The sequence below is a fragment of the Amborella trichopoda genome, chromosome 6 (assembly GCF_054954075.1).
Source record: "Amborella trichopoda isolate Santa Cruz 75 chromosome 6, AtrichopodaSantaCruz75HAP2 v2.0, whole genome shotgun sequence".
Classification (NCBI taxonomy): Eukaryota; Viridiplantae; Streptophyta; class Magnoliopsida; order Amborellales; family Amborellaceae; genus Amborella; species Amborella trichopoda.
In genome coordinates, this window is record NC_142341.1 from 52,450,057 (window position 1) to 52,465,607 (window position 15,551).

Consider the following 15,551-nt stretch of genomic DNA (forward strand, 5'->3'; position numbering starts at 1 on the left):
CCAAGGTCCTGGTTGGGTCCAAATTTAACATAAACCTAATCCGGTTGGGTCCACTTTCAGGTCGACTTGGACCCAATCCATTCCCAAGCCTAGAACGATGGCATCATTAAGGGCCTTCTTTTTTATGCGACATAAAAATATGTAGCAATTAAATGAACAAAACAATAATGCAAAAAAGTATTACAATTTTTTTTTTTTTTTTTTTGACTGTTAAAGTTTTACAAATTATAGAGTAAATAATGGAGAAATAATACCGCAAAAAGAGAACCGAAGAAATTGATAAAGTATTGAATATAAAAATAAATTATAAAAAATAAACAGTAGACGATAATCTACAAATTTAACAAAAGACAAGGATAAGCATGAAAATACTAATAACAACTACAAAAAACAAAAAATTAAAATAAAATAAAATAAAAACTACATGAAAAAACAAAAAAATTAATTTTCCTGAATTTCTCATAGTAAAAAATATGTTATTAGTTGAACATAAATACCCGACCAGATGGCGGCCAGAACATTAAAATGCTCGATGAAATTGTGCATAAAAAATAAAAAATATAGGATTATTTCCAAAAATCTATTTAAGAAAAAAAAAAAACACAAAATCCCAAATCTATAAAAAAATTAAGTAAAATTTTTAATACCTATTTGTAGATCGCTGCTAATACAGTATAAACGCGAATGCCCAATAAAATCATAACTAAAAACTCAATAATCCACATATTTAAGAACAATTTTTTCCAAAAAAAAACCTCAAATTTTGATCTCTCAATTTCTTCCCAAATCAATTTAAAGCGATTTTATATAACAGAACTAACAATTTTATATAACTCAGAATAATTCTAGATTATAATAAATCCTATATAAAGAGTTATTTGGATGTACTTCTTCTCAATAATTCACTGGTAATTCATTGTTTCGTTTTTTTTATGGCATCCATCATAAAATTATATAAGATAAACTTACAGGTAATATTCATACAAAGTTATCTTTTTCAAAAGCTAGTTTTACTTTATTCAAAGTAATACGCCGAAAATCATGTTTTTAGTTAGAAATTGCTAAAAATACCTCGAAACTACCAATTAAATAACTAAATAATATTATATATAATACAATGTACATACCAAACTGTTGATAAAATAATACTGCCTAGAATATCTTAATTTTAGACAAGAGAATTTATTCCAAGTAAAATAAATCATAAATATTCTCAATAAATGACAAGCAACCACAACTTTCACCAATCAGATTCAAAGGAAACCTAACAACATAGGATGCTTATTCCCATCTCTCTCTCCAATAAAACACAAATATGATGTTCTCTCTCTCCCTCTCTCCATGCCAGGAAGAAACAAAAGTACACAGAAAGACAAACCACTATTTCCAAATTTCGGAAATAAAATAGAAAAAAAGTTTCATCAAACTCTAAGAAGATTGACAATTGGGAACACTTGAGGCCAGTTTGTTATGGCTACTCATAACCACATGAATTTAAAGACTTGTACATTCTAGTGAGAAGATTGATGGGTGAGAATTTGTAACTCCATTTTGTTTTGGTTATTCATGATCAGAGATATAAATAAGTGTTGGGTCTCTTTCATTTTGCTTTTCGTGATTGGTAAGAGGTCTTGATTGCTTCCCAAAACGCCGGCATGGCCACACTGTCTGTAACCTCCTTAAACGAAGGCAAATAGTTGACGTCGACAATGACATGATCCCCACTGCCTTCTTGAATCTGAATAATCAATAAAAACTGTCAATCTCTCTCTCTCTCTCTCTCTCTATGCACACTCAAATATGAAAATAATTAGCAGGAGAGAACAGAGTGTCCCTCTCTCTTACATGTAATTAGTGAGAGAGTGAGAACATATCAGCTACTCTCTCAACCACAGAATGAAAATAATGTTTGTGAACAGATAAGCTCGTACAATTTTACAAGATGAAAAGAAATGGGTTTCCACTTACAACAACATCAAATCCAAAAATGGTAAGATCAAGCCTTCTTCTCAGCCAAATAGCTGCATTATTGACTAGTTCTATATCAAGGGAACATTGTCCAGTCTCACAAGTTTGGTCACCAGTAGGAAGAGACTTTAAGCTGCAAATACAAAGAAATAAGCCCACATAAAAGAATTCAAGAAAAGCCATACTAAGCCTAAAAACCAGACCAAATAAGCAGGCCTCTCACCGCAATGTACCTATCAAAAACTACTGGTAAAGAGCCATCTTTATCTGATGAGACCAACAAATGATGGGCATTGGGTGTAGACTTCTTAACAGCATGAAAAATTTGTTCCCCCAACATATAAAATTTGAACAAAACTGACCCATGGTCAATATACTCCTGCATTACCATTGAAAATAATCAAATTTCAAATTAATAAGGACATCATTAACTGAAACTGAATCCCAAAATTGAACAGTGAAAATGGTATTATCAGCTTGGAATATTCAGGAAATTATACAACGTAAAAACACCTGAAATGGTCAGGAAGCTAACTATTTTGCCCCTGATTATCATAAGACATTTCGATGACTAATAATGTTTATTCTAGTCTTTTAACAAGCATGGCACTGAAGCAGTTTAGATGCCTTCTAACTACTGAGGGCTGCAGTGTATCAAAAATTTGGATGATCTGCAAATGTTTGGTTGACACTCAGCAGGTCAATACTAAAAAACTTGAGATTTAATTCAAGCAGTACTCACTATTAGTGTTCTCTCCTAAAATTAGTATCCACGGTTAATTCAAACAAGATCTACTCAAAAATAGAGTTGGACTCTTTTCTTATCTGTTTCCTAATAAGAGTTCTATAATTAGTGTCTTTGGGGTGCCTAGTTATTTTAAGCAGTGATATAAAAATTAGTGAGCTGACTTGCAATCGCCCAAGGCATCTCGGAGCCAGGGGGTCCCTAGTTCTGGATGGTCCCGCATTGTCCAGAACAGGGCAGTTGACTGTACTGAACTGCCTCATTCACTGTAGGGATTCAAGTGATTCCCGGCTCTAATTGAATTCTCTTTCTTTCCTTTTTTTTTTGGGTCTTGATTTTTTTCCTATTTTATTTCTCCTTTTGGGCCAATTTGCCCGGGCAGGTGCCTGAGTTGGAAGCCAATTCAGGGTTTTTAAACGCTAAATTTAAGGACAATTGCCACTCCAAAAGAATCCGTGCTTATATAAGCATACGCATGATAAGTTTGTTAAGGTAGAGAAAAGCATATAAATGCACACATGTATTTCTACAAATGCATAAAAGCAGTTAAACTCATAAAAAGAAAACAGTACAAGTTTAAAGATGAATATTAGAATAAAACAACCTCATCATCATCATCATTTTAGCCTTTCCCAATTAATTGGGGTTGGCTACATAAATCCTCTCCATTCTGCGCTACTAAAGGCCATATCCTCAGTGAGGCCATAAGTCCCTATATCTAATCAGACTACTTCCAATTTAGAATAAAATAGCCTACACCATGAAAACCTTACGTACCTGAATAATAGCTGGAAGTGGAACTTGAAGACCACTAAAATTCTCAATGTTAAAGAGTATGGCCTGTCCAAGGTAATAGGGAAAAGATATTAGTGTGAAACATGCATACAAGACAAAACCATTTAATATATTAGCTCTTTCCTTATTTATTATTAATAAATCAATTAGCTGAAGAGTTTGTTTCTTCTTTCAACAATACACACCATTTGCTGATTCATACATTAACAATTCTTGATTGAAAAAGTCTCTTACAAGTCCATGGACTCTCGTAAACCGATAGTTCATTGGGGTCAATACCATCCAATGAAACGATGGATGGTGATGGAGAGAGTGGGGTCCAACATTGAGGTCATGCACTCTTCTCGTGGGTCCCACTTTATCTCCATCATCTCCCTAATTTCAATGGGGACTACTGCTTTACATGGTCGGATTATGGGATGCTTTCCTGTAACCATGGAGTTGTTAGAAGAGTGTAGAAGTCCATACCATACTATGAGCATCAGATACACCACAAGCAATCTGAGGTTTTACAATGGCTGGAAGGGAAAGTTGCGACTGGGATAGTTTTTCAGCAAGATCAGAAGCATTAAAATCATCAACCTGCACATGAGAAGTACCATTTTGAACTTGTGATTGTGTCAAAGTATATGGCATAGAACCATACATATAACTAGGAAAGTATAATATAGTCCAGTGGACTATGAAAAAACGATAGCCCATACTTGTCATCAATGTCTAATAACCTGATGGATGAAGATGGAGAGAGCACGGGATCCACCAGAAAAAGGACATAACTGGGCAAAGAGCATTATAATCCCTTGCTCCTTTGGAGAAAATATTGCACATGACTCGGATTTAACTTTTAGCTTATTGAATTATGTTTTGGGATGAGTCTGTGATCAAGAATCAACTATGGGTTGAATAGTTTATCATCATTATTCATGTTACCAAGTATAGCAGCTTTTTTTATTGGTGCAGTTGGCATACGGATGCATCCGTAGCTGTAGAGGTAAGGTGCACCTTCAAATTTTATCATGGTATATAATTTTGATGTAAAATGTTCTTAGGATTATCTCAAAATCTATTTTTTATATCATAAAATTTTAAATTTCAAAAATGGTTAAAATCAAGTGGATCTATAAACATATGAAAATCTTGAAAATGGACGGTGTAGATAATATGTTGTAAAATCCACTATTTCTAAGACTTAAAATCTTTTTATTTTTCATGGTCATATATCTCGATGTCGAGATGATCAATCAAAGGGTTTTTAAACATTAAAACTACCTTTTCCGATGGATTTTTGAGGTGCATCCGTAGTTCTACATTATAAGGTTGCATCCTTATATAAACTTTTTCCTTTTTTATTTGACAGTTAAAAAATTTCAACACCCTAACCAATGAGGACCTAACTTAATAAAGGCCTCGGAAGCGAAATGACAATGTTAATTCATAACCTTTAAGAAATGAGGTGCCCGAATCCTATGAGAACTTCCTGAATTGAGATCCTCCAAACCAATCAAAATCTGCTGGATCCTATGGCGATCTAATAAAGGGTAAATATTCTTGAAAGGATCAATCACACAGCAATATGGATGATCATGGATATATCTGCAAAATGTCAAAAGGTCATTAAATAAGATGTACGAATTCTCATGTATTGCATTATGTTGCAATATAATGTAGAATTCTTAATTTTTCCATGTATTTCTATTGAGACAATGTGGAAAAGCAAGAAACTGAGACAATGCAAAAAAGCAAGAAGCCCTAGTCTAAGTTTGTGCTATCAATATTTTCTTATGGCATGATAGTGAAAACAAATAACCACTTTACAAAGACAGTACTTTTTTTTCCCAAAAAGGCACGTTTGGTACGCATGAGAAAACTTTTGTGAAAGTATTTTCAAGCGAAAAAACTCCCTCATGTGACTAGGTGTAGGAGTTTTTCACACCAATTGGTCCAAGTGCATTGTTCACACCAATTGGAAGCCATTTGATGCCAAAAAAACTCCCACACCAAATCACCTGAGAGTTTTTTCACGTGAAAATATTTCATGGAAGTATTTTCATGCATACCAAACATGTCATAAGTCTCTACAATGGAGCTCATAACCTTTAAACTTTCTTAAACTTTCAATGAAATTTCATAAGCACACATATAGCTCCTCAAAATGATCACAACAGATATACATGTCATGGACACAACATCATGACAATAATCACTTAAAAAGATGTCATGAAAGCCCAATAGCGCTCCTAGAAAGTGATTAGAGAGTAACTTATAGCAGCTACCTTCTCATACATGTCTATAACAACACGTCAAACAAATAGAGATTAAACAAGACAAACACATTAGTGCTCCCATGCGTCTTAGACCCATTACACTACAATGATATCTTGAAGCAAATATCACCTCTGCAATTCTTGCATGCCCTTCGAGAAACAAATTCCTCCAGGAAAATCCAACAAATTCCCCAAATCAACACTCACAATCTCATCGGTGGCTTTGTGAAGAACCACATCCAGTTCTTGGATTTGACATGATAAGGGAAGATCAAATGTGATTGGTACAAACATCAACCCACTTTCAATAGGAACCATGGGAAAGGCACCCCTCTGCCAAAATCAAAGTAATCACCATCCATCAATAAAATAAACAGACAGCGCAGTACAGCCCACTCACAATTAAACAAAGCCACACACGTCCATCGGATCATCCAATCAAATGATGAATAGTGATAGAAAAGGTTAGACAACCAGAACAGAACAAGGCCCTGATGCACACACTCTCCATAACCATAATCATTTGGCATTCCAATGAATTATAGTACCTTAAGTATGTTTATTTACAAACCTAAAAGAACAGAGCAATAACCTTTGCGAAATCCTTTTCCCGCGAAGGTTTCATGATATACCCAACTGTTAGAATGGAATCACTTAGAACCTGTAAAACAAGGAAAAAGGATATCACCCACAAAATGAAACAACAAAGCATAAAAAACCATAGAGAATGGGAAACAATTATATTGGAGACCCGCTGTATTTGATTGTACGGAACTTCCCTCCCAAACCAATGGATTAAACATACAATGGGCTATGGGAAGGTTGTTACCAATAGCAGGTTGGTGGTTATTGGGTAGCGGAGTAACCATCATTCCAACAACTGTTAGATCTCTAATCCAAAGATGGGAGGGAACTCCGATGTAACCAATCCAAGGGAACACCTACCTGGCATTGCCCACCAATAATAATGTGGTTCGTTTATTCTACTTATAAAAGAGAAGCGAATATTCAATTAGGCATTTAAACTATAATAGTAAAGTTACAGAACGAAGAAGGGGATATCCCATTAGGCATTTAAACTATAATAGTAAAAAAACAAAAAGAATAACACAGGGCCAAAATGGCCTATCTGAAAATCTGGGGTTATAAAGCATTGGAACTGAAATACTTACCATTTTACTCAAACGACATATGGTTAAAGGCAGCTCTTCTAGCTTGCTAATAACTGTCAACCCCAATTTCTCAACTGAATCAGTTTCTACACCTGAAAACAGCATAAATAAACTTGAATATAAGCATCCAAGTATCATCAATGTTCTTATTTTAGTTTATTACATCGCATGATGACCACATACATGTCCGCATGGTTCAATGAGAAAAAAAGGAAAGTATCATTTTGTTTATCAAGAATAGGATATGAAAATACTCACTCATGACAACAATTCTACACTTCTGACTACTGATCTTCAGAATGAAATCTTCATCTTTTCTGGAAGTCACATATAAACAACTCTCCCCAGTGGCATTCCAATATCGCAAGGCTTTAGATAAAGAATCCTCTATACAGGATATATTTAACACCATGCAATCAAATGAGTATTGCTCCACCATATTGTTAAGAAAAGACACCTGCAATATGCAAAGTATCGTCACACTACAAAATCAGTCTTCAAGGAAACATCATAAATTATGCCCAAAAAGAGGCTCAGATATTAAAAAAAAACAAGGGAAAAAAAAGAGCTCAACACACCTTTTGAGATGAAGTATCCGAATCAAAACCAATTGCCTGCAAAACATATATGGCATAAACATCAAAAAAATTGAAGATTTAAGCAACAAGGCTTTATCCCACCTTATCACCCCTCTAAAACATCAAATGAGCATCAGTAGCTTTTTCCGTTTTTTTAAACATCAATCCTAATAATAACGACCATAACAAATGTTACTAGCACATTAGCCAAGTAAAGTCTGTTTTGGTTAAAACATTAATCCAGTAATGTCCAAACTAAGATGTAAAAATTCAATCATCATTGTAGAATTAGGATACATGGAAAGTTTTGGCAAAGTTTTAAATTGATTGCCTATGATGTAAAAACTCAATCATATTCAAATAATCCAAAACATGACAATACGGCAACAAAGTGAAGAGCAACATCTTTCCATATCAAAACAAGTAAAGGCACCTAGATTTTCGAAAGAAAATGTATATTTGGTGAGTTAGTCAACTCATGCTTCCACCCTGAATTTCAGCAAATTTTGGACCCGAAACACATCCTGAATTACTGTAAAACGATTTCTGCCTCAGATCAATGAATTTGGAACTCCAAAGACAATGCAGATCTGACGATATTTGAAAAATAAAATAAAATTTATGGTCCAAAAAAAATAAACCATCTTTGGGCCCAAAAGTTAATCGCTTTTTTTTGGATTCATGATCATGGAGGTTTAGATGATAGACCTGCAAAGCTTTGGATCCAAAATCCATCTCCAACCTTACCCTTTTAGGAATGGATTAAGCGTCTATCAAATAGGAAACCCAAAAACAATGTTGTTGTTTTGGAAATTGTTGATATCATCATCATCAATATCTGAGCTTTATCTCAACTATGGGGTCAGCTACACTAATCCCATTCAGCCATTCCGCTATATGAATGGCCATGCCTTTATTCAGACCATAAGTCACCATATCTCTCGACATGTCCTTTTGAAAATTGTTAACATACAATATCCATTATCAATGTCAAGTAGAGTCCCACAATAAATTGAAAATATATTTCCATTTGATCATTCTCCAATAATCCGTAGATAAATCCCACTTTTTCTCAGGAAAGTAAAAATTACCAGCTATATTTTCATTTCCATCGATTAAAACTTTAGAAGTTGGGCTCTGAGAATTATCAGTAACAACTCACATGGTTAAATAAAAAATCACAAAGTCAGTTTTTACACAAACAGGAGCGGATTGGCTTCTCGCAATCTGAATAATTTCCCCAAAATGCAACATTTTTGGAAAGATAATAAAGAAAATGGGGAAATAGAAATCCATTAAAAAGTGAAAGGGCATTTTTTTTCACCATAGTTGCTCAGATACCAGATCGTTCTTTAATAATGAGCAATAACCAAGTATCGAAAATTTAATAGCAACAATAATTCCCAGCCTTCACATTTTCTATAAACAGTTCAATTAACAATAAAACCCATCTTCTTGAAAACATATGTGAAGAAAATTAAAAAATAAACACATGAAGAGGAATCCAAATGAAAAAAAAAAAAGAAAAAATGCTCTCCACAGTATTTTACAAGGACAAATAATAACAGTATAAATGAAACATTGTGAGAGAAAGATAGTTTACAGTGTGGAGCTTAGACAATCGAAGTCTTTGGAGTAGTGTCTCTGCCCCTTGCTGAAAAACTGGAACTTCGCCATTGTCGTTAGATAATAGCAGGGATTCCTCTATTACTACTCGTCGTATTGGCTCCATTAACGCGTTTGTGTACACTCTGGAGAGAGAGAGATGCGCAAAAAGAGAGGGCGACACACTAGAGAGAGATAGGAGCGAGATGAGGACGAGAGAGCGAGAGAGCGTTCTGGAGCGAAGGTGGCAGGTATTATTTATGATCCCACGGGAGCGTACTGTACTACAATAACCTCGGGTAAAACAACTACTTTGAAAGGATTTTTTTTTTTTTTTGCGAATTTTTTAGATCTATCTAAATAGGGTTTTGTTAGGCTAAATATTACAGATTATTATTTTAAAGAGATAAATACAATTTTTTTTTATGCCTTTCTTCTGAAAATTGGATGGTTCCGGTTCAACCTTGGCACAATTTTTTTAATCACATGGCAAGTGCAAGTTGAATTTTTTCTTTATATCCCCAAAATTTAGAAATCAAAAAGATACTCCATGCTTCAGTTTAGCCCAAGGGAACAAATAAACATCTACTTTATGGGAGCATAAAATATTTTCTCATTATTTAAACAACACACTCACCTCCTTTTCACATTATTTAAACATTGCAATGATCAAATTGCCCTTATGCATGATTTAAAATCTTAAACACGCAGGATTATTTAAGTGCTTTAGTATGCTCGAGTTACCTGACCTAATTGATGATAATACAGATAATACATTTGATGTTGAAGTTCGCAATATAGTTTAAAATTTTATTATGTAAATTTTATTGATTTTATTCAAATAATTCTATAAATTAATTACTATTTTGCTTTTTAATATTCAAAACAAATTAATATGTACATTTATATTGAAAATGGCCACTTATATGTATTTTATATTCTTTTAATACCATGAAAAATATATAATGAAACCATTTATCTTTGGTACAAGGTTGTCACAATTAATCTTGACTATTGGATGTGAAATTGGGTGGGCTGCATTTACTTCATTGACTAAACTCAAAGTTCAAAATAAATGTTCTCAAACTGTGTGACATATCCGAACTATCAGATTTCACATCGTATAGTTATAAATAATTGTGACCGCTTTGTATCAAAGGCATATGGTATCATTGTATGCTAATGTTGCATATCAAATGCTTTCCCCATATTTAACAAATAACTGCTAAATGAAATGGTCTCCCAAGCAAAGTTGACATGCTTAAAACTTCCACAAATATTATTTAAGAGAAATGTCTTTTGTCTTTTCTCACCAGGGTTTTAAAGTTTGCCGATCCTAATTTTGGTGTAACTGATCGGATTGGATTCAATACAGGACTAATCCTGTTTTTACTGAACCATGAACTGATCCAACTTGGTAGGAGCCACTTAATTATTTTGGAGATGCGGTCGTTTCTATCAATAAACTAGCGACCGCTTTCTCTTATATTTTGATTTTTTGTTTAGGAATTTTATGCTAATATCTCCCAATTGTTAAAGTTTAAAACTTCTGCAAAGATTATTGAGAGAGATGTCTTTTCTGACCAGGGTTTTAAAAATTGCTGATCCTGATTTTGGGGTAATTAATCGGATTGAATTCAATACAGGACTAACCATGTTACGTTACCGAACCATAAATTGATCCAATTTGGTAAGAACCACTCAATTATATTTGAGATGTGGCCGTTTCTATCAGTAGACTTGTGGCCACTTACTTTTATTTTTTTTATTTTTTTATTTGGAAATTTATGCTCCCAGTTGTTTTAAAATTAAAAATAATGGCCCAAGTTAATAAATAAATAAATAAAAATAAAATAAAACATTGGTTCGAGCATTCAATATCCGGACCAAAAGTAGGTAATATGAACCCTATGTTTCCATAAAACAATTCAGATTTTCAAAATCCAAACCACTACAGATTTGGATTTGAAAATCTGAGCCACATTCTAGATTATATACTCGCTATTTATTGGTTTAGATATCGAAATTTTGAATCGATGGAATTTTGGGAAATAAAATAAAATAAACAATTTGAAAATAGGATACTTAGCCTAGATTACAATATATGGGATACATTTTTAATTCTGAAAAAACTAGGAGATATTAGTGTAAATTTATTTATTTTAACCTGAGAATATATGCCAATCCAAATCAGGAATAATAAAATCAGGAATAATAAAGAGGGTTGCTGATCCGACACCCGGTTCCTTATTCAATTCCTGATTTCTAAAAGTTTACTTCAGTAAAAGAGAAACCAGTTTCTAAAACCTTCCAACCATTCATGGAAAATCGGTTCCATGCCAACCAAGAGCCTCTCTCTCTCTTTGAAACAGAACCCCTCCTCTCTCTCTCTATGAACTAGAGCTCCTCTGCTCTCTCTCTCTCTATGAACTAGAGGATAGCACTCTCACTCCAATAAGATAAGTCTCCTCTCTCCTTACAAACTCCCTCCTCACAATTCTTCAAACAGGAAGTTCTCTCTCTCTACGAACTAGAGTAAGCTACTTCTCTCATCGGATCCGGATATCCATTTCTGTTTACTTACAAATGCCTTTTTTTTTTTGACAAATGTTATGAACTTATATTAAAGCAATGCTTCAAGAGTATGAGATTATAAATATTTGATCAAATCGTTAAAAACTTACCAAAAAGGAAGAGAAACACCATGTTTAGCTAGCCCATCAACGACATCGTTTGCTTCACGCATGGTGTGGCCGAAGATCCTTTATGGATCCTCTTTCTACACCACTGGAGATAAATAGGGACCAGGAGATCCTTTGCACTTTCCACACCACTTGATAACATTGAAGGAATTCCCTTCAATTATAATATCACCAATGAAACCCCTGTCGGTGATAATATGAAGGCATTGAAGGAGAACAGCCAATTCAGCATGATTTGTTGTTGTGGTCCCACAAACATCCGAGTAAGAAAAAATAACCAATCTCAAATTGTTGCCAAAACACCCACCAACAATTGCGGGCCCTGGATTTCCAAATTAGCTACCATCAAAATTAAGTTCGAGGCAAGCTTGTAGAAGTACCGTCCAAGTTCGAAGGGGACGGCTAGAGTGAGAAGAGGAATGAGCAAAAAATTCCAAATTCATATAAATATCAGTCCAAAGAGCACTCAGTCTTTCAAGCGTGGAGGAAAACCAATTCCAAAAAGATTGTAAAATGAGACTTTTTACCCTTTCAATACTCTGAGATACCCCATCAAAGGTTCTTCTGTTACGTTCTAACCAAATATGCCATAAGATTGCACTTCTGAAAATTTTCCAAATAATAACTCCTTTATTTGGTAATCAATGACAGAAAGATGATTAATAATGTTGATGAGATTCAAAAGTATCATGAAGAAAAAACATAATAAGGAGAGGTTCATAGCCATAAGCTCGAGGCAAAAGGACAGTGAAGGAAGAGGTGAGAGTAAGATTCTTCATCATTTTTACATATCAATCAAATGTTTGGAATAATTTTACCCATCTTTTGCAAATTGTCTACTGTTAAACATTTCCTTTAACATACGACCCATAGGAAGGCTTGGATTTTAACTGGAACTGGTCATTTCCAAATATAACCCAAAGATGTAGGAACAATACGGACCCGATCCATAAAAAGGAGCCTATACACTAATTTGACAGAAAAAACTTCATCAGTTTCTGATTCCCATATGACCAAATATTCGGCATTAGAAGAGATGTAAACTTGTTTAAGCTGTTGGAGGAGATTATGAAGTTGCAAAATAACCATATTCGGTAGCTTGTTGTAGTGGCATCTAATGTCCCAGATCATACAATTAGAGGGGGAAAGATAAATTAACTCTGAAACTTTTGCATCAGGTTGAACAACTATGACAAATAGGTCATGATAAGTAGAAGAGAGAGGTGCATCACCAAGCCATTTGTTGAATCAAAATAGAGTGTTATCTCTATTGCCAATAAGCCATCTGATGTTGCTGAAAATAATATTTCTGCATCTATAAATATCCTTCCAAATCTGTGAGGTAAATTTGCCTCCTCTACCTTTTTTAGTCGAGTGGGTTCGATGATCGAAACAATATTTAGCAATTAGCACATCCTTTTAAAGATGATAAGAGTTTTAAAAGATTATCCACCACCATTTGGAAAGAAGCGCCTAGTTTACAAGTTTAAGCTTTTTGATACCCAAACCCCCCAGCTTTGACGGCATACAAACCTGTCTTAGTTCCCCAAATGAAACTTTCTGTGGTTATCCTCCATATTACCCCAAATGAAGTTTCGCATATATTTTTCAATAAGCTTGATTACTTCACTAAGTATTTGTAGAACTAATATCAAATAAATAAAATTTTGTGCATAGGTAGATTTAGCCAAAGTGATACGCCCACCAAAAGATAAAGTCTTGGTATTACATAGGTTAAATTTAACTTGATACCTGTGAATAAGAGGGTCCCAGGTTGCATGATTGAGCTTACAATTAAATATAGAAACCCTAAATATTTAAGGGAAAACTTCTCAACTCTACAACCCAGAATTGAAGTAAGAGAATCCAAAAGGTTGTTAGAGCAAGAGATACCTACAATTGCAGTATGATGGAAATTTACTTTGATGTCCAAAGCTAGCTGGCAACATAAGAGGAATGTGCTTAGATTCTGCAATCCCTCTTCACTGGCATCACAAAAGATTAGGGTGTCATCTGCATATTACAAATATGAAATAGTAGGCCCAGATGATGAAAGTTAGAAACCTGTAAGAAGACCTGCATTTACAACATTCTTAAACATCAGACTAAAACCCTCTGCTACTAAGGTAAAAAGAAAAGGAGATAGGTGGTCTCCTTGTCTAATGCCCCTATAAGCATGGAATAACCCCTTAGAAGATCCGTTAATAAGAACCGATAAATGGGCCTAAGAAATGTACCCCATAATCCAAGAAATCCATCTAACACCGAAACCCATTATTCTCGTAATCTCATCGAGCACTTGCCATTCAACTCTGTCAAAAGCCTTCTCTATATCCAATTGAATAACCACTCCCGATTGTTTAGAAATATTTTTAGAGTGAATATATTCCTGGGCAATAAGAATGCTATATGTGATCATGCGGTCTCTAATGAAGGCTGACTGTTCATCAGATATCACAAAAGGGATAACCAACTTAAGTCTCTTTACTAAAACTTTTGCAATAATTTTATAAATACTGAACAATAGACTAATTGGCCTAATATCTCCAATATCAGCAATGATATCTTTTTTTAGAATTAAAGATATATAAGTAGAATTAATGCCCTTGAGAACACTCCCAATGCACATAAATTCATTAACCATTAAATAAACATCATCGTGTAGTAGATCCCAAAAACGCTAAAATAATATATGAGGGAAACCATCAGGGCCAGGGGCTTTATCCCCAGAAAGAGCAAAAACAACCAGTCTAACTTCTTTCAAAGTAATATCCATTTCCAAATCAAAAACCATGGTAAAGGTTTAAAATGAATACCATCTAAGATAATCCCACTGTTAAAATCACTAGAAAAAGTAGACTCAAAATGTTGAACAATGGCCTCATCACGAGCAGAAACGTCACCTTCCGATACACCCGGTAGAGAAATAGTAGAAATAGTAGAAATATCATTTTGTCTTCTACTCGCATTCGCGATAGCATGAAAAATTTTGGTATTTTTGTCACCCTCCTTAAGCTATTTAACTATTGATCTCTGTTTCCAATAAATATCCTCCATCCTAAAGAGATCATGTAGCTTATCAAGCAAATAATTTTTATTAACAATCATCTCATAAGATAAAACTTGGTTTTCCTGGATAGAATTTTCAATTATCTCTAAAGCCATCAAAGTGATATCAATCTTACCTTTAAGTTGATACTGTTTTGCTTTTTTCCAAAAGATGAGTTTGTGCTTCAGGCAGATTAGCTTATTATGAAAACGGAAGCCAAAACTACCCAAAACATAACAACTACCCACAACTTCAGGCTCATCCAACCAGTGCATATCAAAACGAAAAAGTCTAGGCCTAGATAAGACTTCATCAGTATGAAAACAGATAGGGAGGTGATCAGATGAAAGTTTGATAAGAACATTAACCTTGACCAAAGGGAATACTTTTTCTTAAGCCTCTGAGACAAGAAAGCGATCAATCTTGGATATAATCAGATTAGAATAACAGTTATTAGACTAAGTAAAGTGAGCTTCAGTAGTAGAAAGATCTAATAAATCATTCTATATAATGAAGTCATTAAATAGATGCATATGAGAATTAAACTGATGATAAGTAGAAATTTCATCTGGGTGGCGAATAAGGTTAAATAGGCCCATACACATTAATAAGCACCCAACGGAAACCCCTGATAGAACATTCAAAAGTAATTGCCAATAACCCATCAGATTTT

At 34.2% G+C, this 15,551-nt stretch overlaps 1 protein-coding gene across 5 annotated transcripts; it reads right to left on the reverse strand.

Annotated features, from left to right (window-relative positions):
• Window positions 1–1,383: 1,383 nt before the first annotated feature.
• Window positions 1,384–9,401, reverse strand: ITPK4 (inositol 1,3,4-trisphosphate 5/6-kinase 4). Of its 5 annotated transcripts, none has more exons than XR_002283422.2 (12): window positions 9,126–9,401; window positions 7,523–7,558; window positions 7,203–7,401; window positions 6,945–7,036; window positions 6,365–6,433; window positions 5,903–6,105; window positions 4,948–5,101; window positions 3,977–4,090; window positions 3,491–3,553; window positions 2,192–2,347; window positions 1,969–2,101; window positions 1,384–1,738 (listed from the first exon to the last, which is right to left on the reverse strand). XR_002283422.2 is itself a non-coding variant. In XM_006858666.4 (12 exons), the coding sequence occupies exons 1-12, from the start codon at window positions 9,252–9,254 to the stop codon at window positions 1,601–1,603; spliced, it is 1,476 nt and encodes a 491-aa protein (XP_006858728.1). In that variant the 5' UTR covers window positions 9,255–9,401; the 3' UTR covers window positions 1,384–1,600. The 5 variants fall into 5 exon arrangements, 2 of the variants coding, with proteins under 2 accessions (XP_006858728.1, XP_088725431.1); XM_006858666.4 differs by having other exon boundaries at window positions 2,202–2,347; XR_016057406.1 differs by lacking the exon at window positions 4,948–5,101 and having other exon boundaries at window positions 2,202–2,347.
• Window positions 9,402–15,551: the final 6,150 nt, after the last annotated feature.